We start from the raw sequence: 26,153 nt of genomic DNA on the forward strand, positions 1-26,153 counted from the left end.
ATTAGGGCGAACAAGAGAACGTTGATGTGAACTGATTTTGTGGTACGCGAATTTAAGTGTGAGCCACGAAATAAAACAATAGATAAGCTAACTTTGTTTACATACATTAGAAGGAATATTTCCTTGTATCTTATATCCGTGTAATTAAGGGAAATGATCCATTTCACTGAAATCAATCGTAGTCATTCGCGACGCCAATTGTAACTTTTTTGTCCCTCTAATATTATCTAAATCGAAACCGCTCTACATTTGAACGACATCAGTCATTGCTTTCATGAACGGTCCGAGGAAATTGTAATTTTTCTCACTTGAGAAAGATTTCTCGCTGGCATAAAAATATGTATATTAGCATGAGCAAATAGATTGTTATAGTGTCCGTCGAATAAAGTTTGTATCTGTCGGGTATTTTCACAGTGCGTACACTTACAGTCACAAATATCAAACATTGTTTTCTCAGCGCGAGCCCGTGGCATTTATCTCGCTCCCCGGCCTGCTCCGCTGGGAAAAGCTCAGCTCTCGCGATCCTCTGGTCGGAAAAGTTGGACCTTCCCGCTCGTCGCCGCGATTACGCGATAAACCGATTAAGCGGAAACGGTACACATCGGCCTATTTGTCGCGGGGAGACTCGGCGAATCCTCGGCTATCGATCGCGGGCGAATAATAAAGCACGGCCGCGAGGGCGCCAACATTCATGAATCTCCCATCGGCGCTTTGCGAACAGCCGGAAAATTTCGTCGAATTCATCTTATCTGATTTGCATTCTAACTCCACCGCCGTCTCTTTCTCCACATCGAATAAACGACTGCCGCCGGTTCCGTGAGCGAGTTTTAACTACCAGAGTTACGATCGGAGTTACGAACCGACAGAGGAACGTTGTCGGGCGTTTGCGTTTGCACACGCGCATACACACACACACACACACACACGGAGGAGAAAATCCCAGGGATCGACAGCAGCCCGACGTGGAATCGCTGATCGCGGCAGTGTAAAACTGATTTTCGATTTCAACCCGGCCCGTTCGACCTGCTTTCTTATGATCGTTCGCCACCGGTATTTCCGGTAGCCACCGCCGCCGCCGCCGCCGCGCTGTAAAATCAGAGCCCGGGCGAATAAAACCGGCGGGTCGAAAAGGGATTTCTCGAATTCTATCTTACGCTCCGGAATTTGGAGGGGAAATAACCGTGCCGGAAAAACAATACCGCGGACTGGATCCTTTTTATTTCCCCCCTCCCCCTCCCCCTCTCTCCGCGTCTCTTTTCCTTCGTCCTTCTTCCTCCCGATTGTTCCGCCGCTCGCGCCGGCCGACTTTCCGGCGAGAAGGCGCAGATGCGATCCCCACCCTCTCCCTCTTCCCCGGCTCCGATATCGCTCAGCGGCTGAGGAGGTAAGAGAGCGGAGAGCGGGAGGGACGGGGAGATCGTCGGGGATCGAAAATTCCTAAGTTCCACGCCGACGAAATACTGGACAAAACTGCTCCCAAGCTCATTCCCGACCGCACGACTGACCTACTTCGCCGGCAGTTTCCCCGCTATTTCCGACGTCGTTCCGTTCGTTTCTTTCTTTCTCTCACCCCGCGCCGCCCCGCGCTCCGTACACGTCTTCCCCGTGACGGCCTCGGACTCGACTCGATCGAGAGAATGCCGCGCTCGCCGCGATCGCGCACCGCCCATTCGTTCAACCCGAGGAAAACTTCTCCGCGTCCGTCGGCGATCGGATAACCAAACGGCCGCCGCGGACGGGCTCTCGCTGCTCCCGCGAGCGAGCGAGCGAAAACGTGGCCGGAACACGCTTCGCTGATAATCGATAGGTGTGCGCGCTCGCTACACGGAGCGGGTCGGAATTGAACTCGACGCGCAACATGCATGATGCATAGACCGATAACGATTTCAAATCGGAGCTAATTGGAGCACAAACGATCGGCCAGCCGGCCGGCCGCTCGCTCGCTCGCCCGCTTGCCTCTCGGTTCTCCGGTGGTAACGAATTTAAGACAGTTACAAGCGGGATCCGTTTAGGCCAACATACCGTTGACGCGCGCACGAAGCCGATCTCACGCTCGCTCGCGTGCGTGAATGCGTGCGTGCGTGCGTGCGTGCGTGCATACGGCTTCCGGAGCGCGCACTTGTGCGACGTGTTCGTTTACATGCATAAATAATGTTTCCGCGGGCTCTATCGGTCGATCGACGATCTACGATGAATACCAGCTGCGAGCGGGGGTGGGTGGGAGAGGGGAGGAGGGAAGGAGGGAGGCGGCCCTCGGAGACGTGGATTAATTGCTCCGGTGACTCGACGTTTCCGCATCTCTGCGCGACGATGCAAATTTATCACCCCGTTGGAGTCTCCGTCGACGTTTTCCAACGCGCGATTGTTCCGCGAGCGCGCGCGGAAGAGTGCCGGGGGTGAAAGTGTCATGAATAATTTCGCCGGGTGTATCGGCCCGGTGCTCGTGGCGTCTCTCGAGACACCTCGTCGTGTTACCTGCTCGCAGACACGCCGCGCCGGTCCGACGCCGTTCACTGTCAATATTTGCGCGGCGATTTAGCAGATTTATATGTTACTCCTGGCGCGCGCGAGAATAAATCTGTTCGCGGCAGAGAGGGAGAGAGAGAGGGAGAGATAGTCGGCTCGACTGGAGACGCGGCCGTAAAACTGTGTGTGCCAGTCCGTGCGTCGGGGCGCTCGACTTAATTTACGGCGTTTTAAACGATCTCCGACCTTCGGAGTCGCAGGAGGGCGGAAGGTCGACGCGTGGCGCACCGGATACGTCGTCCCGTCGTCGTCGACCTCGACGGCGACTAGGAAGACAGATAGAAAGAGAGAGAAAGGAAAGAAACCTTCCTATCGCTGTGAGATGAAAATAAGAAAAGGCGGTCGCCGCTCGCGAAGAGACGAACGAGTGAGCGAGCGAGCGAGCGAGAGAGAGAGAGAGAGAGAGGGAGAGAGAAAAGAGGGGAAAAAAGGATCCAGGGCGCACAAAATAACGACGACGACGACGACGACGACGACGGCAGCGGAGAAGAGGCAGATGTGATAAATGGTAATTGCGCAAAAGTACCGCGACGGACACGAGTAACACCCGTTCCTCATTAGAGGCTTGTTAGGGCGCCCGGACGCGGAGTGATGGAATGCGAGGAAAGAGAGAACGAACGGCAGAGAAAGAGAGAGACCCGGAGCGCGGGGGCGCGCACAGAAGTCGGAGTGTTCGCGGAGGCGCCTCGCCTCCTTTTGCCCGACACGCTTTATCTCCGATCCTCCGTCGTACGGATGCTCGTGCTTCTTTTAGACCGCGGCGGTTAAGAGCTCTGATTCGCGTCGCACCCCCGTCCCCTCGTCCCTCAGCTTCCTCGTGATCCGGTGAGCCGCGTCTTCGAGAGAGAGAGAGAGAGAGAGAGAGAGAGAGAGAGAGAGAGAGAGAGAGAGAGAGAGAGAGAGAGCGCAGGCCTTCGTGAAAAAGCGGCCCGGCGACAGATTTCGTGGCCGCGTGTCGACAGGAATATTAACCCCTCGCTATCGCAAGTCGCGGCTGCCATTCGTGCGCGACTAATGGCAGCCACTCGGCGTGAGGCTGTCGGGGTGTATTTTTGATCGCAGCTTAAGTCCCGCTTGTCGCCTCGCCCGCTGTATTAGAGGCGATTAGCGATTATTGATCGATTAACAGTCTCTGTGCTATGTTAGACATGCCTCACAAACATATTCTGAACGATCTAAAGATTAACACTGTGAAAGAGGAAGTTAAGTTGACTTAGTTAGCGAAAGACACCAAAAGAAATTACAAGAAGAACATCCGGACGCTTTCGCCTAAACTAATTTTATTAATATTAAGGACAAAATCGAATTTAAGCGACTCTCAAGTGACAACATTTTGGCATTGTCAAAATCTTAAAAGTTATTTAAACCAACTAACATTCACAGAATACTAATCATTGGATTAAATTTTTATTAATGACACCTTTAGGCTAGGAGGCCACCCATCGGAGGTACTTATTGTAACTAAACAGATTGTAATGTTGCAGGGAATGTATAATGAAAAAAAAAATGTGTGGTCTCTGAGCGATTGCCTAGCTCTACGACCACCATACTAGGAAAAATGTATTGTTGCGTGAACCAAAATTCTGTTGTAACAACAAAATAATTTGATTAAAATATGCCCAACAAAACTGTTTAGTTCCTGTAAACAAATATCTTGTTTGATTACGGTTTGTTCGTATAACGTAATACTTTTGTTATAGCAACCAAAAAGCTTTAACTATATGAATTTTGTTAAAAATACTATAATTTGTTCTTAATATATAAAATCTAAATTTTAGTGAACAGAAAGACAAAATAGTATCCATTGAGCATTATTTTAGTTTATGTAAAATAATATTTCGTTATTATGTAATTTTTATGGATAAAATAACTAAAATGCTTAATTTTTATATATGAAGTTTAAGAACAAAATCATTTGGTCCAGAGAACAAAGCAGACAAATATATTTAGTTGAGACAGCTAAATATTTTGTTATATAAAACAAGATATTTGGTTGCTATTAAAAAATTCCTCAACTAAACAGTTTTGTTAGAGATGTTAGAGATGCTAAATTTTTTTTCCTAATGCAACGGTTACTCATCCGCTATTGCTAGCGATTTTGCCATTTTATCGATGGATTGCGTCAAGTATCGTATCAACGATCGCCGAGCGGCTGACTATTGTTACTTAGAGAAAGTGAAGAGAGAGAATTAATCGAGGAAAACGGATTCGTTAATCGGCAAAACTCGAGAGAAAATCTCCGCGATTTTTTCGTTCATCATTTTTTGTTGCAACCCTCATCCCTGACATCCCGGATTCGCTCGCTCGCGCGCGCGCGCGCGCGCGGAAGGTAGCTCGAGAGTAATTAGGGGCTTGACATTGAAGAAATTCGGTGTATCGCGCAATGCGAACGGGCGATGCGGTGATTCGAGGCGCGCGACTTAACTGGAGTTGAGCCCGAGTCGAGTAATAATCGGAATTGTTTTATCGCATCCGACGTGCTCTCCGCGCTGCTCTGTTAATGTAAATTCTGATAATAACCCGGCAAACCCGTCAGAGCGCGCCGGTCTTTCTCAAGATAAACTTAATTCCATGAACTGTTTGAGAGATCCTTCAGACATCGAATTGCGCTTCTCGACCGGCTCTCTCTCTCTCTCTCTCTCGCTCTCGCTCTCGTTCTCTCTCTCTCCTGTTCGTCGACAGACTCTCACTCAGTTCGTTCGTATATTTGCTTGTACACGGACAGCGTTTAAACAAGTGTTTCCAGGAGAGGACGCGCGAGATTCCGAGCGCGCGGAAATATTAAGACGCGACGGCGACATGAAAAGCAGAGAGTTTAAGAACCGTAGACGCCCTCCGCCTTCGGTTTAACTTTAACCCCCCGTCACCGACTGCTCAGTCGCCCTTTTGAGACGTCGCTTCTCGTTTCGACTTGGCCACCGCCGGTCTCGATGCCGCCACGCCGCGGCATCTTTCACTTGGTTACTTTGTGCGCGAGAACGGGACGCGCGAAGCGTTAATCTCTCTTCATCCCGCCCTCTCTCCCTCGTTACGTCCGATAGAATTTCTGTCATCCTTGCCTGCCCCGTCAGATCTCTCGCTCTCGCGACGCTCTCATTCTTCGCTCGAGATTCGCTCTCGTGGCTACGCGTGCGCATGTTTCGCGAGAGCGAGACCGTAAGAATCCTGACAGATTTCCACGACGGTCCCGCTCGGAGAATACGCCATTATCTCCGTATCTCGCGGAAGATACCGGCCCGATAGCGCTTAACTGCCCCGGTGAACGTGGCGGAACTGCGAAAGGCGCGATCCTCGGAGCGCTCGCAATACCCTCAGCTTCGCACACTTTATCTTCCCTCCCGCTCTGTCCGCCACCCTCCTCGCCAACTACCCCCTTGTTCCTCTTCCGCCCGGTCCGGCGGTGCTTCTTTACCGGGAGGAGTCAGAGACCGCTTTGATTCGATTGCTTCTGGCTTGTCCGACATCACTCAAGCCGGCTCTATCGAAAGGTGCGTTTCAAGATAACAGGCTGTTGCGTTGATATACTACGAAAGAGAGGAAGAGAGAAGGGGGGAGGAAAGAGTTAAAGGACACGTCTATAAAATAAACGCCGATACCCTTCTTCGCACTTACACTGCCCTCTCCGACGAATGACTTCGTCAAAGGACTCCCTTTCCCTCTTCCTTCTCCGTTCCTCTGCCATTTTTTCGTCTTTTCCTCGAGCGAGACCAACATCGCGGTGAGTGAGGAGAACATTCTCTCGAGCTAGCGATTATGACGCGATTGTAAAGGCGACAGCGGATGCAAGAGGGAGAGGGGAGGTAACGGAGGATAGACGAAAGAGGATTCGAAGGTTGCCGCCGCTTTCATGCATGTGAATCTCGCCCCTCCTCGGTCGCCCTCCTCCCGTCCAGCCCGGCTCAAAGAGCAGCTGCTTGTTGTTGTTTTCTCCGTTGCGCCCGGATGCGTCGGCGTTTTACGTGCGCGTCGTTGTATTTTATTGCAGGAGGTAGCGATATACGCGCACCATCCGGGCGGTCGGCTCACGTACAAGATGGCGTGTACGAAACTATCGCCATTTCTCTCTGGTCGGCGACGCCAAACGGGCCGTCCGAGTCGACGGGCTCGCGATCCGCGATTCGCGCGTCGACTCAGCGAGGAGGAAATTCGCGTCCGTTCGGCGAGCTGCAAGTCGTATCCTCCGGGCGGGTCTCGATAAATATTGAAACAATGACATTGTACGCATTGGGATATTATTATATCGACGTGTATTAGGTTTGCAAGAATCGCTCGGATATTCGCTTACATTTCTCTCTTGCGAGTAATAATTTTTAGTCGTGTTCAATTAAAATATCGGTTGAATCAAATAGCCTGCATTTTCTCTCTCGCCTCTCGGATAAACGATTCGTGAAATTTATAAATCCAAGTTCGCCAAATGAGAGCCGAATTTCCGCAAGCCCCGAATGTACGCATTGAGATATTTGACATTTATGATCGTAATTTTGCAAATTGCTGTATCGCTATATTTCTCTTTCGTCGAGGCAATGTGGTGACGCGATTATAATGTCTGGTCGTGTCCGAAGTTACATTCGACTGTATTTAGCAATTTCTTTCTCCCGGTGTATAATGACAAAGAGATTAAATGATGAAAGTTGAACGGGAAATGTTTGCGCATGGGCAACTTCGAGCCGGCTCCCCGTGGCGGCAGAAGGATTGCGCATTTTCATAGAACGTAATTCGAGTGTAAATAGTTCAAAGAGCTCGTAGAGGAGAATATATCGGCGACTTCAGGACCCGTCCGTCTATGCACAGTCGCATAAGCGGCGTACGTTTACACGCGCGTCCGTGTGCGTTTGTGTGCGAGCATGTGCGCACATGCGACTCGTCCGCCCGCGGCGCATCGATTCGCGTGTATGTATTTTTCGGCTCGCCCCGTTCATCGAAAATCTATTTATTTGCATTACGTCTGTTTTTGTAAATAATAATGAAATCGATAGGCGCGCTCGTACGTGTACATTCTGTATACACAAAAGTATATACACACGCATACTCTCTCTCTCTCTCTCTCTCTCTCTCTCTTCCTCTCCCTTTCTCTCTCCTTCCGCCCTCTCGCGCCGTTTTTTGTACAGGGCGTCTCAAAATCCGTGACAAATATTTTCAACAACGGCTTTTTTAGGATAATTGGCGCGGGGATTTTGTTTGGGCGAAAATTCGGCCGTGTTTTCCTAGGATAATGGCTCTCGTCGTTTTTCGCGTATAGATATACGGGATATGCCGTTCCCAATAACAGTTTGCGTTTTTTCTCCCTCCCGCCAAGCGCGAGAGTTCGAACGGGGATATCCTCGTTTGCGTGCGCGCGTAATCCTCGCCGGGGACTCAACGACTGCAACGACTCACTCGAGCGATCGTTTTCCAGCCGACCGACCGACGCTCATCGTCGTCGTCGTCGTCGTCGTCATTATTTCACGCGGCCATCTCGCAAAATGTGATAAATCACACGAACGACCAATAAACGCCCGCGCTACGTCCGCGAAGACGGGAGGCGGAATGAGAAATTCCGAGGAACGAGGAAGGGTGGCGCGGCGAATCAAGCGGACGCTCTTTCTCCTTTATTCTCTCTCTCTCTCTCTCTCTCTCTCTCTCTCTCTCTCTCCCTCCATGAAGTTCCCGGCTCGGTAAATAAATCCGCGAGCCGCCGCGGTGATTAATTAGACACGACGTGATTGCATACGCGCCGTCGTAGGAACGCGCGCGGACCAATCGACGATGACGGAATTATCGGCTTTTAGGCGTCGAGGGTTTGCGAGGCGCGAAACTTTCCGAAAAATGACCGCCGATTAAACGGTCCACGACGAGGTATAATGAAGAACTGTAAATTCCGTGCAGCGAGGACGGCGACGAGACGACTGCGATCTCGCGCGCGGAGTTCGAAACTCGACGTATTCGAGTTCGCGATGGCGGCCATTCCGCGCGGAAGTCTCCGCGGTCGCATACGTTGGAGAACAAAGGAGATTCGGTGCTTGCGATTACGGGGAAAATAATTACGGTCGAGGAAAGCATTTTTGCAGTAAGAGCTACCGCGGCGCTGCGATAAGAACCTTATACGTGTACTTGCTGTTGTTTGTTTTTTTTTTTTTTTTTTTTTTCTTATCGGAACAACAAGGGATTGCAGTCTGGAAATGGCTGCACACGGAAAAGTGCATCCCCGAGTTTCCTGAAGTTTACTAGAATTTTGGCTACTGAATTTACGACGAGTAAATTTCAAGGCTGTTATCGAGCGGATATTGTTCATTATTTCAAGGGGATATTTTTCTCGGCGTACAGTTCTAACGAAATTTTCATGTAATTGCAATTTCGGCAATTTTCTTCTCGCACAGAGAGGGGGCGGAAGATTGTTGACCCACTGGAAATTACAATCCGGCGCGCCAAGCGTATTTTCTGTTGTCTAATGAAAAAATAGCAACGCTAATACGCGCGGAAAGTTATCGTCGGTTACAGTGGCACTTCCGGCAGTGCGCAAACTGTCTGCCCGACTACAATTATCTCACCGTGCAGTTACAGTCACGAATACCAAACACGTTTCTCAATGTTTCTCAATGTAATTTAAAAGATTCGGGAGCAATGCAGAAGCAGCTTAATATGGTATAATTGCTCGCGCGAATCTGCGTACATTTCAAAGTTGCCGGAAGTCGGAAAAGCGCGGAGAGCTGAAACACTTCGTGCATTAACGACGAGGGAAAGTCGTCGCGGTGGTGGCAGCGACCGCGCGGAATTCGTCGGCCCAATTTACGATTGGATAATTACAATTGCAGCTGTTAGACGATTCCCGCACGCGAAAATCTCTCTGTACGTATGTGCGCGGACGCGTTTGCAAACTCGCTTTCGACATGACCTTCTCGCCATTACAAATTGAATTCGGAATGATGTAAAAAATCTCAATTATATATCGCGAAATGTACACACACGTTGCTATACGCGGATGCGAAGAACTGGAAACACGTCGAACAACGCAGCGCCGCGCGGCGCCTCTAACACGCATTACGGAGCCGAAGCGAATTATATTAATTTGAATAAACGTCAATTTGTTTACTAATCGTGCACGGGAGGGCGGGCACGCAGTTGCCGTCTGTTAACACAGTATAATGCAACTGCGCGATATTGCGCTCTGCGGTTGAGACTTGTAACGGGACTAATAATCGGGAGTGTTGCCGCGTCGCGTATTAATGCACACTCGCGTTCTAAATATTTGGGAGAAATTATCGTGGCGGCTTAATTAAACGCGCGACGCCCGACGAGGGAGTTACTTCTCTAGCTAGCTAGCTAGCTCGCGCTCTCTCTCTCTCTCTCTCTCTCTGTCGCGAGAGAGCTTCGTCTCTACGTCCCTGCTTTATTAGCGAGCAGGAACGGTGGTTGAAGATCGCAGCGGGAATGCGAGCCCTTTTCGCCGAGCGACTCAACGAGCACGTTGTCGTCCGCGTTGTCGGCAAGCTCGACCACGAGGAAGATTAACGGCTAGCTGAAAGCGCGAGATTAGAGGCCGAGAGATGAGCGAACGCGAGCCGCTGCGGCCGACGCGCTTTAGTGCGTGTGCGATGTCGACAAACGATTGTTCGCGTGATGAATATGGATTTTTCCGGGGAAATGCGTCCTCATGTCCTCCTCGTCATCTTGCGAGATGAGTAGTACGTCAAGTTTTACGGCTTCTGCGTTATCTCGCAATCCCACGGGGACACGTATCTTCCGAGAATTACGGGGGAGTAAATTTCCTCCTATTGCATCCACTCCGTCCACTTCATCATCGGTACGTTGCCGAACTCTCGTCGAGGAGAAAAGTGTCGCAACTTCTTTATACTGCTCCTTTGACACGTCGGTACCTGGAGTAAGTGGCGCGTAACAAGGAGAGGACTGCAAGATCCTCGCGGCGACGGACGTCGCGCCTTTCTTCGACGCGCGCGCGGCATGAGGAAGATATCGACCCTGTCGGAGCGCTCGCGTGTACTTATTATCACGAGTCCGAGCGACGACGGCCGGGACGCGCGCGAGGACCTCCGAGACGTTCCTCTCTAACGACCAATCCTTCCCTCCGCCCTACAATAATGGACTTTAATGGCAGCCGTAGCGCGCGTCTAAACAGTCCCGCTCGAGTGTTTGCGCTCGCGCAAGCGCGAGCGAACATCTTTCCTTTTCAGCCCCGGTAATCCGAGGGTCAAATAAAATCGTTTACGAGCACAATGAGGGACGGACCTGCCTCCTTCATTCCGTCACGAAAGTACTCGGCTTAAGTGCTGATTATGATCCGACTCGCGCTATAAAGGTGCCGGATCATCCCGCGGCATTGTTCTCCGCCACGCTATCGGACACGATTTTCTCCTTCTCTGTCTCTGTCTGTGTCTCGAGCGACGAGTGAACGGATCCACGCCTCGGACGGTCTAGGACCTCTTCTCGCTCTCGAGGCACTCGGTGGTACCGCACGAACACGTAGCATCGACGTCGAGGAGTGACGTTACGCGCGACCCGCCAGCCCTCGCGTGTTACCTGAACCTGAGAAATAATTCGGCCCGTTCCTCTCTCAAGAGAGAGAGAGAGAGAGAGAGAGAGAGAGAGAGAGAGAGAGAGAGAGAGAGAGAGAGAGAGAGAGAGAGAGAGAGAGAGAAATGATCTCGCGGAATTTTAGTGTCATTCTTAGTCTTCATTGTTGTCCTTCGGCAAAAATAGCGATGCCATTTTATTATTCCGTCTTTCACCAGCGATACAAATATGGATCGCGAGATAAACAATTTGGATAAAACGAGAAACGCTCGCGTCGTTATAATTTTATGAAGCAACGTGGGTGTGGGAGATGGGAAGTCGGGAATGAAAACGACACGCACCTTGCGTCGCAAAGTCGAGGAACCACCTGGAGAAGCCTGGTTTGCGAAAAAATGCGTTTTACACGCGTTTCGTAAAATTGGGATGATGCTAAAACACAAAAAACGCTGGCGAGGAATGCCTTTCAATCGAGCCGAAAAATCCGAAGTTATTTACCACGCAATCCAATAGTAATACCGCTAACAGTATAACCGAAGCGACTGCGAAATCAATTATCGTGAACAGCTTCGCTACGCAATTACGCATATAACACGGATACCGAAATATTTTTCACCATTCGCGGGGCAGGGGGGAGAGAGCGCTCAGGACTCCCGCGCGGCCTCTCGAGGCCGCCGCGACACGTCCGAGGAACATCATAACGCGAATGCGGATTTTTTCGCGCCGCAGCGCAAGATCGCGTCGTCACGTCGCACTGTGTGTCGCACGAGCGACAAGCCGCGGCTTTCGCCGACATCGCGCGAAATTTCGCATCTCCGCGTTTGACGTGTGCGCGTGTCCGCGCAACAAGACTCCACAATGGGCGCAGACAGCGCGGTAGATTTATCGAACGACCTGGTCTCGCGGTATTTTCATAAACAAAAATCACTCTCCCGAGGATCGAGAATAAAGGGATGGCGGGAGGGGGGGCGGACAGGGGGGGAGAGAAGGTTGGCTGGATAGAAAAAGAGAGACGGAGGCAGCGGCGGAGTGGACCGATGGAGAAAGCTCCGGAAGGGTCTCCTTCGTCTCTTCTGCCTCCCCGGCTGCTCGACAGCGAATATCTTGGAGCTCTTCGCTAGGAGCACTCGAGGGACATCGAGGACGCTAGAACAACGATGTCGCGCAAATCAATGCCCCAAAAATATCCACTTGTAACGACGGCCGCCTGCCGGCTTGACCGTCGTCCCTCGTAACGTCCTCGCGAGATGCGCGGTCCGCCTACCAATTACCGGCTATTTTTCTTACCGACGCTTCGCGCTCCCTGCTCTCCCCTTTCATCCTTTGCTCCTTCTTTCTCCCTTCGCCCTCGGAGCGGATAGCAGTTCCTCTCGATCCGGGGGCGTCTCTCGCATTCGCGGAAGTGGCCGCGACGAGTTTGCGCGCGCTCGTAAAAACGACCGCAGGAATTGGAAAACAACGCGTATTATCGCGGCCCGGCGAAACCGGTGGCGGCGCCGGCGCTGGCGCTGCGCGAGTATTCATTATCCCCGTGGCGAACAAAACATCCCCCCGTGCGCGATATTATACCCCGTGCATTACGCATTGTGGTGTCTAACCGTCGGGATATCATCTCGGACGCGGGCAAAATGCCCGACCTGTCTCGGTCTGTGTGCCGTCCGTCTATTTCTCCTTCCCTCCTTGGCTGTCTCTTTCTTCCTCCCTCCCTCCCTCCCTCCCTCCGTCCCTCCCTCGTACTCTCTTTCTCTCAACGGGCCGCGTCCGCGATCAGTAAAATCCCTTCTTTCGTCAGCATTGTTACGGAAAATCAGCGTGCATTTTTCACGAGTCGACGGACAATAGGAACGGAATGTGCCGGGGCATCCGCCACCGTTGCCTGCCTCTCTCTCTCTCTCTCTCTCTCTCTCTCTCTCTCTCTGCCTCGCTCTCACTCTTTCTCTCTGCCATTGTGATTTTTCCGTCAGTCTGTCCGTTTGTTCGCGAGAATCGGAGTTTGCGGCTGCCTCGCGCAACCGTCCGCGAGTCCGGAAACGCTACAGGTTGGACGGAACGTCCGACGTGACGCTCCGCCGGTTTTCCGCACTCTCGCGCGGATTTTATCACGTACCAAAGCGCATGGGGATTCACTAATTAATCCTCGTTTATTTATTAATTATATATTTGTTGAGCTCCGTGGCCGTCGAGGAATATTCGATAAAATCCGTGCAAGCGTGTCAAAAAGCGGCGATGAAATCCAGCCGCGGTTGCTGGATATTCTGCCTTCAGCTTCGCCGTTTCTTATCAGTTTCTGATAAATGGAGAGTCGACTCCGTAAATGCGAACGTTGCGCTCGGTGAGCGAGACGAGCAAAGCCGTCTCGCCGCGTTGTCTGACCCGCCGTCCGTCCGTCGATGAGAGGAGCGCTGAAGAAAGGTTTCTTGCGCCGCTCCGCCAAGTTCCTCATCGGAGTTCCTAATTGACTCCGGCGAAGCGGCGAACAATGGCGGGAAATTAAATATTCCGCACGCGAGGAGTTTGCAGGATCGACCGACCGTCTCTCTCCCTCCTTCCCTCCCTCCCTCTCTCTCTCTCTCTCTCTCTCGCGGCTGAGATGAAATAAAAATAACGCATTGTCTCGGCGGAAGGACGTGCGGCACGGGAATTTTCGGCGTCCTCTCGGCGTCGCGCTGTTTTCACGCGGAAATTGGAGCGGTTCGGCGCGCGCGAATATCTCGAGTCGTTGCGCGCGTGTTGAGAAGTTCACGGCGACGCGGACGCAGCGGAGTAAATTTTAATTTCGCAGCACGCGCGATACGTAGAGTTGTGCTAGCTGGAGGATATCAGAGATAAAGCGCGTCGCGGTCGATCGCCGCATAGACCTCCTTCCTCCCCTTTTCTCTCGCTTGCAGACTTGCCGCGCGCGGCGTTAAGAGTGTCGTGAAATCCCAACTAGAATGGATCTGAGTCAGCGACACGTGCCTCCGAGCGGAATACACGGATCACGGCGCAGATCAATCCGTAAATTCGCTTGCATCCTCCGCCGCGTCTCGCCCTTCTGCGCGTGGAACGTTGTTCTCGGCGGATTCGCGCGCAGTTTTCGCATCCGACGCCGCCACAGAGCTCGGAAATCACGAAGATACTGACGAGCCAAAGATCTGCCCTTCGGTCACGTTGCAGGGTATGAAGAAAATTTTTTATCATCTGGAATTGTACGGTGAAAAGATTTATATAGTGAGGAAAATAAATTATTACGACGATGTACAGCAGGATTTGATTGCGAATTTGATTATAATCGCTTCGTGAAATAATTACTGCCACGAAAACTATTGGGTTACGCACTTTTCAGGTAAAATGGAGCGACCGTATTTTCCTGTCGTTATACTGAAACAATATACCACCAAGGACGGTAGAAAAATAAGGATCAAGCGTGCATTGTTCGATGAAATTACAACGATATAAAAATTCAATCGTTTATTCGACCCGAAAAAAATTCAGAGTCACTCATTGCGCACCTCAATATTTTTACAATAAACGCTGCTATATTGTCCGTGATGGCGACTTTACGTGCAAGAAATTTCTATTTTGTTAAAACAGAAACTACTTTTTCGTTAGAACACAAGCAAGAAATATAGCGCCGAAGGTCCTCGATAGGCGAGGCGATCCTATCGTCGTCGTCGCTACCGCTGCCATTCGTCCGTACGTACGTACCATTAACCGTCCAATAAAGGAATAAATAAAACGCCACGGAACGGGGGAGCTCCCGGTGAATTGGGTTGCGTTCGCAAAGGCTCGTCGAGCGTTCGTTCGTTCGTTCGTATCCCGCCTCTCGTTATAATCTTTCGATTCATCTGTCTCGAAGACGGGCATCTCCCGCACTCATCTACCAGGTGGAGGCAAGAGAGAACGGACGAGAGGCTCTCCCGAAATCCGTAAACAGGCAGCATTTTTTTCGTCGACGAAACGGAGAAACGAGGAACGCGCCGATCGGCTCCACGATTTCACGAGCGTGTTCGTGTCGCCCACGCCTCGCGAGATCGGCTCTGCCGAGCGACGGATCTTCCCTTTTCCGAAGGCTCTTTACGGATAATTAACTGACGTTAACGTCCAGCCGATCCTGGTCAGGCGTGGTTGCGCTCTCGCGGTTAGCTCGTAATTCCTCCGCTCCGGCGCGTGTATATGTTTTTACGGCTGATAAGGATCGCTTTTCCAACGACGACACCGTCGTCGTCGTCGTCGTCGTCGTCGTCGTCGTGCCTCGTACCTCGTCCGCCGCTATTCCAGCGGCTATCGTTCCGGACAACGAGTCTGCTGACGAGAGGGCAGGGGAGAAAGAAAGAGAGAGAGAGAGAGGGGGGGAGAGAGAGAGAGAGAGAGAGAGCGGATTACTAAACTCATTGGCTTCGTTTTGTTTCACGGGGGACTTCGTCTTCGCGTCGGCCAAGAGATCGCGTCTCCTTGGCTTCCGCGCAATTAAGGTCAACTCGGCGATTTGTCGGGAGCGATTTCTTCCGTGACTCGGAGGAAGAAAGGGCGAAGAACGTAGTAGCTGTCGCTGTCCGCGAAATCCGCGTCTGTTATTTAGCGGCGACACGCGTCACACCGCAAAAACGACGGCCTGCTCTGTGCGCTAATTGAGTAACACGCGGTCGTTATCTGTGTCGGTGTTTTGCGTACGCGCATGCTGGGTTATTTTAATCTGCGCGTTCCGCTGCGATTTCCATCTTCGCTGTCGACTTTCGTGCGCGCGCGCGCGCGCACGGGAGAAACACATAAATAATGTTGAATTAATACCGGATAATTACGGAAGCCGTGGTGCGTTCGGGAGACACTCCCGGTCTCGGGAATGCATATCGGAAACTGAATTAATGACCGCTCCACGATAAGAGACATTCCCATTACGGCGCTCTGCTCCTCCGTCAATGTCGCTCCCGCAGAGCGACGAGCCGGCACGGGAAATCGAAGGGTCCGCGAAAACCGACCGAGATCGGCGGCAGCGGGGATTGTATCCGCCGCACGTAGTGAACGCTAAATGCTCTCCTGATCCTCACGCTGCTCAACAATGTTGGAGAAAACCGGATCTATATTGACCACGAGCGTTTCACTTTTACATCCATCGCGAGAAAGAAGAATGCAAAAATCACAAAAATGTTTTGGAGCATAAGAAAAATCCCTTTCCGCCAAAGATATATAACAAATTAAATACAATAAAATCATAAAATTCTTTTCAGAGTATAAGTTTTCTCCGAAACTTGTAATAAATTAAATATAATAAGTTTTCAACGCACACGTAAGTGCAGTCAAATAAGTGCGAGATAAATATTCTTTTTTTCTTTATCCTTGCTCGTTCGTCCCTTTTACTTTTTCCTTTTCTAAAGAACGCCGTCGATCTGTTGTTGCGTATACCTTTGAAGAAAAGCGCATAATTGTAATAAAAATGTTGAATTTATTCTTGCTTCTAATACCTAACCATTCGTATCGTACGAAGTGTGAGTATTGCGTATGAAAATCTGAAATGGGCGTTCGGAGCGTTGAGAAACAACAACGATCACATTGAGGTCAATGGCGGGGAAAACGATGTGTTTACGTTTGGAAGATAGAGACGCGGATTATAAAAACGATGTGATCGCGATAGAGGTAGGCAGTTAGTCGTTGTTGGACGCCCGAGATAGACGTGCCATCGCCACTCGTGCAGAAGGTTGGTGAGTGTTCAAATCAAATCATTGTTTTCTAATGTTCATCGGGTGATGAACCAGGGTCGCGCGAGCATTGGTCCCTTACACAATTAGTTGATTTCTCTTAATTCCGAATACCGGTGTCGTCGTGCGTTTCCCCTTCGATCCGATTCAGATGTTTTCGTGGTCGCCAGATCGGGCTCGCCGTGCGTTTTCCCGGGGGACCCGGTATAACCAAAGTGATCTGAGCCAGCAACTGAGAGGGACATCTCGTGCGCTTCCCTTGATGTCCATTGTACCTCTTGGTGCTGGATGGTGGTGAGCTTTAGGCTGGGATACGTTGGTGATTTCCTCGTGCGCTTTCCCTTGGAGATCTCCGACCGCCCGCCAACAGTTCGAGTGTGCGCATACCCATTCGGACCGCCATTTTTAATTAATTATCGCGTGAGGTAATTGCGCGAAAGCCTGACTCGAAGGTGTTCTGGCGTCTCGGTGCGTCTCCGTATCTCGCTCGACCATCCACCGATAGGCGTCTGAATTATATTATCGTTATGCTATCTATTGTTTTTTTTTTTTTTTGTGTTTATTACCTCGAGCTTGCTCGTCTATTTATTCGGCTCTTACTAATAATCCTCGGGGAACGTCAGACGCCGATTTGTTTCCAATTTTTTTATAGTTCTTCTATCTTTTATGTCAAAATATGAAGAAATCTGTTATCATTTTTAGCTTAAATTAATTTTTTCAATTTTTTCGAAATTTTTCAAGTTTTGCACAAGTTTTACACTATTTTATATATATTTAAAACAATATTTCTTAAAAATATATGTATCTGATTTGTTGAAACTTGCACACGCATGTCGCCGATTATGAATCAGAACCGTTTTGTAAAATTCAAAATGGCGGATCTAATATGGCTGACGTCATTGTTGAAAAAGTGTTCAGTTTTACGCTACATTCGACGTTGGGTAATCATTCGGCTCACTATCCAGCAAACAAGCTCATTTTAACGTGAAAATCTGGTAAAAGATGAACACAAGAAAAATGAACAAAAGAAGGGTGAACAAAAAACTTGAGAAATTTCGAAAAAGTTTAAAAAATTAATTTAAGCTAAAAATGATAAGACAGATTTCTTTATATTTTGACATTAAAAACAACTATAAAAAAATTGGGAACAAATCGGCGTCTGACGTTCCCCGAGGTTTACTTGTACAAATAAACAAAAGAAGAAGAAAGGTCATGTCTATAGGCACTCGCTCCCACGTTGTTCATATACATTCTATACGTTACTCCTACATAAGCTTCTTTCAGAGTGTGAAAAAAATATATATTTTTTAAGGAGAACGCTATATATAATATTTCCACTGTTTCCTAATAAACACACGAGCAGCTGAAGCGTACGATCCTTGAGCCAATGCCGCTTTGTTTTCTCAAATGCGAGCGACGCGAGAAGAGACGGAACTCGAGACGAAAAACGCGTCTAAGGCGTTCGTCACGCCTGAAGACAAGTGGCTGAAAGACGACCGGCAAGTCGACGCGTTTCTCTCTCTCGTGATCAGAAATCCGCGGAGTCGCCGCCGCCGATGAGATACGCGCGACTGCACCGAGCGACGCGTAGGCGGCGTCCGCCGTGAACCGCATCCCACGTGGCCACGTGGCCGCCGCACGGACCGTGTCTGCAACACGCACGTGTATTAATCTGCATAAACTCATTCCTATGCAAACGAAGAGGATTCGACGTGAAACTAGGATACCGCGGCTTACATCGCGGCTTAAACTGCCTGCTACGAGCCGGCGCGGCGCTCGCGCGCGCGCGCGCGCGCGCGCGTGCAATCCGCCGGACTACACGGATGTATAAACGCGTATAAACGCGCGTATTGTGCGTATCGCCGGCGATGCCGATCGTAAACGGAATCCCCGCCGTTCGCCTCGTTTAACCGCCGCGCGTCGACGGCATAATAATCGCGCGAGAGTCGGAGTAGACGACGGTGGCCGCCGGCCGGCGAGAAGGACAACACGACAACGTCAATAGCACCTGCCTGAAACGATCGCGATAATCTGTCCTCCTCCACCCCCGCCCCCACCCCTGCCCCTCCCTAGCCTCGTCGTCGTGGTCGCCCAGCGAGATGAAAAGAAAACAATCGATGAATAATTTTGCGACCGTCGCGGCGGAGTGCTGCTTACCGAGCTGCCGGGCGCCGTAGAGCGGTGTCGGTTTGAGCGACCGGGTGAGGGGGGTTCCCCCCACGGGGGAATTGATTTCGACGAAGCGTATCGCGGGCGTTAAGTCCCTCATGAATACAATGAGAAGATAAAGCTTTTATGGCGGCTCGATGTATAAACGATACTGTTTTCCGATAATTTCTAATTTAACACTCGGCGCTTAGCGAGATTAAATGTTTACGCGCTCGGTATGGGTTGACGAGGGGGGAGCGGGGGAGGAGGAGAGGAAGAAGACGAGAACGGTGTGTTTCTCGACCACCGTGACGTTTCATTAAATATCGCAACAACTTGCGATCCCGCCGCTCATGTTAAAGTAACCCTCCGCTGTCCGCTCGCGCGACAACTTCTCTCCTCCGCCGATCAGTCCCGCAGATCGTGTCCGTGTCGTGTTTTAATCGCTCCCGTCGTCGTCGTCGTCGTCGTCGTCGTCGTGTATACATCGCGCGCGGTTACGCTCTCGCGTGTATATATACGCTTCGACACGCGAAGCGACGATAAAAAAGCCGCTCTCGCGAGACGCGAAAAGCGTCCCGACGTAATTCAATTATCCGTCTCTCGCAACGGGAGAGACGGAGAAGGGAGAAGGAGAGAGTTAATTTCCACGCGCGCGACCAACACCTCGAACGACTCGTTTACTTCATAAATATTCCATCGCTCGATTACATGGAAAATCAAACGGCCGACACGATCACCGGCGATACGTCTTCGCGCGCGTCGCCGAGGACACTTAAATAAGACTCAGAATGATGAGCGGCCTCGCTCATGCTGCCCGAGCGGCAGCTGCCGCCGCTATGGAGGAGTATACTTCGCGAATGCGCGATGCTCTTGGCGAGCAACCGGCGAGAGAGCGACGCGGAGGACAGATTTCGCGGAGTGCCTCGCGACTATAAGCCGCCGCATGTATGTTTAATGCGGAGCACGCGAGGCCTACGACCGGCAGAGCGACTTCTTACTACCGTTCTTGCCATTATTTATTCACCGTCTGCGCAATTACCGGCGGGTGCTCCATCAAAGTCGAGGTACAGGGAATCGCACCTTCTCTCCTCGCGGCTGCGTCGAGCGAGACGGTGAGAGAGAGAGAGAGAGAGAGAGAGAGATGCGCTGCGCGAAACGAGCTTGTGTACGCGCTCGCTCGCGTCTGACGTGCAGAGCGCAGAGTTCTCGCGCGAGCCGAGAAAGAAACGCGGCTGATCGATCGGCCGGATCGGTGGCCGACGATCGCTCGCGGCCTCGAATCTGTTTCTGCCTGCGAGACTCGACACGCGCCGCGTTCTCGCGCCTCGTTCGTTCCCGGGAACGCCGCGTGACGGGTGCATCGCTGCGCGGCGGCAGACGAGTCTAACTGCGCCCTTTGACTGCTCCACGAGGAGAAAACGCATCTCCGAGACGCGCGCGCGTCTCGTGTAATCGGCTGAACGAGTATTACTCACTCGGCAGGCGCGCGTGCCGACGAAGAGGCGTACACTGTAAGAAATGATGTGTTAAACATTTAACATATTTCATGTGTCTCAAATCATCCACTCTCCGATTGCGCGTCAATTTAATATACAGCAAATATGTTAAAAAATAACACGCATAATGTGTAAAAAATTAACACAAGACTTGAACATTTGAATGCCGTCAAGAATCACAGTTTGTGTTAAATTGACGTACAATGAGTGTTACTTCGACATTTGGGAAAAGTAACGATCTATGATTTAATGAAATGAAAATGTTAGATTGACATAATCCATGTGTTGAAAATTCAATCTTCACACACGAGAAATGTTAACATTATACACTTAACACATGATGACTGTTACAATGAGGAAAGTAACCCTATTTTAAGTGTTGACTTCAACATATAAAATATGTCATAGCAAGAGTTCATGCATTTGCATGTACATTGTGTTATCTTAATACTTGGAAATGTCATTTTAACACTTGAAAATAGATAATCTTAATTTAACACAAGAAAGTCTAGGTGACACAATAACGATATGTTAAATTAACGCACGACTGTGTAAACAATTCAACACAAAACTTTCTACACGCAAATAGTTTTTAACAAAAGTACGAAATGTTTTTAACTGTGTTCAGAGATCAGCGACGTCTTCTGTGAGATTTCAATTTGGCCGAGCATCTTCGTCGAGAATCCGAGGGAACCGTTAAGTGCGCCGCGATGAAGCCGCCGGTGCTCGTGATAGTGTTGTCTCGAGTGATTTTTCGTTTGACGGCGAAGTATCGCGAGAAAGGGAAGGATGAAATCTGCGCCGAAAGCGCGTCCCGTAAAGCCTCAATCTCACGAACCTTCTTCGTCAGCTGAGGGAAATTATTAATTCCGCGCCGGTAAAACTCGATGCTCGTGCTCCATCGTCCCAATTCTGTTTTGACAGGGATTTAGCGTCTCTGCAAAATTTACAAGGCAAGGGTCACCTTGCCTGTGAAATCCCCCGATGTCACATAACGATCTCCTTCGAGTCCGCGGAAATCGTTAACTCGAAATCGCGCGTGAACGATACTCGACCCCAACCCCAACAGCCGCACTATCTCAATCCTTTTCATTTGACAATGAAATCAAGAGAAAAAGAGAGAGAGAGGGGGAGAAAGAGAGAAGGCTGCGCCCGAGGAGGGAAGGGGAGAGAACCGCGCAGCAACATTTACCCCGGGAAACGTCTTCGCGCTGACAGCGTCGCTGCCGCGTGACAGCGAATCTCGCGGATCGCGCGGCTCTCGGAGAAACACGGAGAACGAGCGTGATACCAGTTGCGGCTCTGCGGCAACGTCCTTAACATTCAAGCTTGACATTCCGCCGCGCGCGCGCGCGCGCGCGACAACTGCGCGCACCATTTCTCGCCGTCGGCGGAGGCTCGTAGCCTCCGGAGGGACAGGGGTAAGACAGAAACAGAGACCGGGGAAGAAAGAGAAAACGACCGACGAAACGAGCTTGCTTTGTCTCCCTCCTCCCCCCCTCCCGCCTCCACCCATCTCCCCCGCCGTCGACGACAATCGCCGAGCATGACATAACGATTGCGCTTCTTTTTGTTTCAGCTTGACGAGGCAGAAATGGCACGGCGGGAGTCGCGGTGAGGAAAGGGCGAGGGTGAAGCCCTCGCAGGAAAGGGGAGCTATGGTGAAAAGCTTGGGTTTCCTCGCCAAAAGGGCGCCACCTGCTGCCGTCCACCACCTCTTCATCGTTTTGCTCGCTCTCACCCCCGCTTACCACGGCGTGGACCTCTGTAAGTAGCTCTGCCAAGCTCTGATCCGCAAGTCTCTCGCGGTATACCCGAGATCGCGCATTGCTCGGGAAACGACGTCGATATCGTCGACGTCGTGGAACTTTGTAACTATAGCCGTCTCCTTGGCGCGCGCGGTCAGGTTGTCGCGTTTATAAGTTATTAAACGACGCGGAGGTCGCGCAACTACTCCGGAACTTAGCAGCCCACCGCAGTCGACGAACTTTCGATCCGGGATCGGCTTTCACCGTTGGTCATTAGGTGTCTCGTCTAGCGGAAGACGTCGCACCGCGGCACGTCGTGCGCATTCAACGGCCGCCTCGTGAATAGCGCCGGTCGCGCCCGGGGCGGCACGGCGAATTTTCATCGGGCGATCGGAAGAGCGGGGATTTTGTATAACGCGCTTTTACACCCCCAGCGCGTTTGTTTCTCTGTTTGCGACAAAACCCGGATTTTTCCCCGTGCGATCAATCAGCAGTGCGCCGAGTGGCGGCACCATTCCGTCAGGCACACGTATCACGGGAAACGAATTTTTCTTTGAGAAGAGAAACAATATATATAATATATGACATACATTATGTGTAACGGGGAGAGATAGTCGAAAAAGGTATCCGCTAATTTACGACAACAGTCGCGTTGCGAAATAGGAAAATCACTTTTGCAACTAGGGTTGCCATATGGTGATAGAGAAGGAGAGACTACGATAGTCTCGTATCTTTGCTGTTTGTTGAAAAATCCCGAAAAATGCTGTTGGCCGCAACTAGCTCGATCGTTCTTCTTTCTTCTCGCGCGATAAAAATAACGCCCGAGATCGTGAGGTCTCGAATCGATCAATTTAGCCCGGATTACCGAGGGATCTTTGATCGACAGTGCGATCGACAGGGCTTGAAGGAAAAAGCACGGCACGTGTAAATGGGCGCGCGGGTGGCAAATCCCGCCGACGAGACGAGGCTACTGCGAGGAACGCGTCCGCGCGTCTTATCGTCTTATTAATGATAAGTAATCGCCCGCGATATCGAGTAGATGAGTCGAGTAGAGAGGATGGAGGGAGGGGGAGGAGAGAAGAGAGAGAGAGAGAGAGGACCCCTTAATAGAAATAGATCCTCGTCAGCGAAAAATCGCGTCGTAATCGCGGATAACGGCGCGCGCTCAATAATTGCGTCACGCCGCTCTCGGCGAGCGCCGGTGGCGGACAACATCCTCAGCGATTTCCTCCCTCCGTCTGTAATTTATCTTGGCGCCAATAGCCGACGAGAGTAATCGATGGTGTTTTTCCTCGAGTGATGTAACGGCGGGGGGCCGACTCTTGCCGGACATCCGCCGCGAGGGGGTGGCTGCGGCGGCGGTTTCTCTCGCCTCTCCCCCTCCCTCTTTCTCTCTCTCTCTCTCTCTCTCTCTCTCTCTCCGTCTGTCTATCCATCCATCTCTCACTACTTACCACGAGATGTCTGGCCCGTCGTCAGACGTCTCAGGGATTAACGGGGGGTGTCGCGTTTAGGAATCCTCATTCGCTATCGATTTACGAGCGTGACATCTCACAGTGGCTCACTCGTTAGGCCGGCCGACAAAGGAAACGGAAACTCTCTCTCTCTCTCTCTCTCTCTCTCTCTCTTTCTCCTTCTCTATGAGAACCTGCAAAATGACCCTCGAACTTTATCGAGAAAGAGAGTGAGAGTCCTCAGATACACGCGGCAACAGGGAGAGGGGCGAGCAGAGGCCGGCCAGCCGTGAGAATTCCGGCGGGGGTGCGCGATACGCGCGATATATATCGCGGGGCGGACCTTCATTAATAATAATAGCGACTCGCTCGCCATGTTGGCCCGCCGACGATCCCGATCGGCATTTCCTCCCTTTGTTAGCCGCGACTTTCCTACCATTGGATTCGAGAATCGCCTCTGCCGGCCTCTCGCGCGGCCCCGCCGAATTCGAGGACATATATTAGCGCGACGGGATCGCGGGCCGTATCGGGGGTGACCTTCATTAATAATAATAGCGATTCCGCCATCGTCGTCGTCGTCGTCGTCGTCGTCGTCGTCGGAGCCGGAGCGGCGATCTCGAGAGCTCGAGCAGCCTCTCTCGCGTTCTCGTGCTCGCAGCACGACTTCCTCGCTATCGATCGTCGGCCGCGTGCTCCTCCGCGGAATCCGAATACATATATTAGCGGCGGTCATCGCGATATATCGGGGGAGCCTTCATTAATAATAACGACCGGTCCGCGCGCGCGAGCGCGCCGATCGTTTCCTCCCTTTGTCGAGTCGAGACTTTCCTGCCATTGATTCTAATCGGCTCCGGCGCACAGCCCGAGGAAGTCGGATATATATTCGAGCACCGGAATCGCGATATAACGAGGAGCGCTCCGTTAATATAGCGGCGATTAAACCCGCCGCGAGCCGCGCTAGTCGCGTTAGTCGTTCTCATTCTCTCGCGACTTTTCGCGAGCCCGCAGGCCCGCCGATGTATCGATCTGTATCGCCAAGTTGCGGGCTCCTGCGCTCATGTTCCCCCGAAACTTTGGCTATCGTTTTGGTTTATCGGTTACTTGCCATTTGCAGACGTCCGTAATCGCGTGAATTGGGTTAGTTTGCGCTGAATTGTTAACTGTGAATTCTCGATTGCAACGTCGAGTAAATTTACCAACGAAGAAATACCCGAAAGTTTTCTTTTCGTCGATGTTGATGAGCTCGAGATACATTATAGAGCAGCTGAAAATAAGAGACAAATATTTTTTTACATTGAAAGGCAAACATATAGAAAATAAAGGAAATTTGTTAGGTGGGATACTCATAATATATATTTACCGAAATTTAAATTCTTTCCTTTAAATAGAACGAACAATTGCTTTCATCCCAGGACCACAATTTCAAGAATATGTATACGAGTTTTCCCACCTGAAGGGAAATTTTTCTTCCTGTTGATAAAAATTATTAGCATTCATCCGATAAACACAATTTATTTTTTAATAAATGTTTTCTCCCGGTGCGCGCGCCTTTTCACATGTTAGATGATTCACGTAATCTTTTGAAAATAATTCGACAAAATTGACCGAGCGAATATCATCAAGACTGTGAGATGCCTTACAAAGTTTTATGGCATATAACAGCCCATTTAACTCCGCGTTCAAACTCGCCAACAATGTTACGCGATGGCAGAGTGAAGAATATCTCCAAAAGCTTATTTTGACTTCTAAACACACGAAGAAGAGCACGTAGCTGGAAACGAGTATCTCTTATTTTTAGCCACTCCCAAAATCGCCCATCAAAATCGACCACACGCACTCTCTCATGTTTCCTCACACGCAAGTCGCAGAATAAAGTCCGATACAGAACCTACGAGAAGCGATTACGCTCTCCTTCTCTCCCCGTCTCTCCCTCGCGCTCGGAGACCGCTCAAGGAGCGATTCGTCATTGCTCGGCGCGACGAGGTCGAATTTATCCTGCGACCGACGAAGATACAGCCGTAAGAGAGAGCCGCGCACCTCGCGAACGCTGCAACCCCTTAAGTCACGCGCACGAGCGCGACCGATCCGACGGTTCGCTGCGGAGCTTCCATTCGGCAGCGGCAATAAAGTATGTTGGATTAAAACGTAAGACTAAAATATACATCCAGCCGTGCCCCGGGGGAACGACGCGGGGCCGAGGGCTGCGGAATTACGCGGGGGGTGGTGGCGTCCGGCCGGTCGTCCGGTCGGTCGGGGGAAGAACGGTGCAAACTTTCGCCGGTATTAATGGCCACCTACATGCTTGCCGCTGCCCGTTCCGTTCCGTTCCGCGCTGGCTTAGCGCGGATTCCTTCCGTTATGCTTCCCGGGCATAAAGCTGCGACCCTCGGCGTCCCCTCGCCGCCCCCTCCGGCCCCGCCTCGACTCGGCTAGAACGCTGCACCTGCACCTGCACTCGATATCCGGGCATTAGGCATTATCGTCGTCGGCTACGTTGCGTTGTCGGACCCGCCCAGGCTACTTCAAATTTTAGCAGTTTCCGCGCCGCGTAATGGTATCGTAATACCCCCCGGCCCTTCGCTCGCTTGCGTAAACCGT

The 26,153-nt window shown here is 51.0% G+C and overlaps 1 protein-coding gene across 1 annotated transcript in view; it reads left to right on the forward strand.

The window, feature by feature from the left end:
* The window catches only part of LOC105188792 (discoidin domain-containing receptor 2), a 205,715-nt gene that overhangs the window by 73,726 nt on the left and 105,836 nt on the right, over positions 1–26,153 (forward strand). Inside the window, exon 2 of the mRNA XM_011150426.3 lies at positions 21,933–22,120. Coding sequence (XP_011148728.1) covers positions 22,012–22,120 — 109 coding nt within the window. The 5' untranslated portion in view covers positions 21,933–22,011. The remainder of the gene's footprint in view (positions 1–21,932; positions 22,121–26,153) is intronic.

The sequence above is a fragment of the Harpegnathos saltator genome, unplaced genomic scaffold, assembly GCF_003227715.2.
Source record: "Harpegnathos saltator strain DR-91 unplaced genomic scaffold, Hsal_v8.6 scaffold295, whole genome shotgun sequence".
Lineage (NCBI taxonomy): Eukaryota > Metazoa > Arthropoda > Insecta > Hymenoptera > Formicidae > Harpegnathos > Harpegnathos saltator.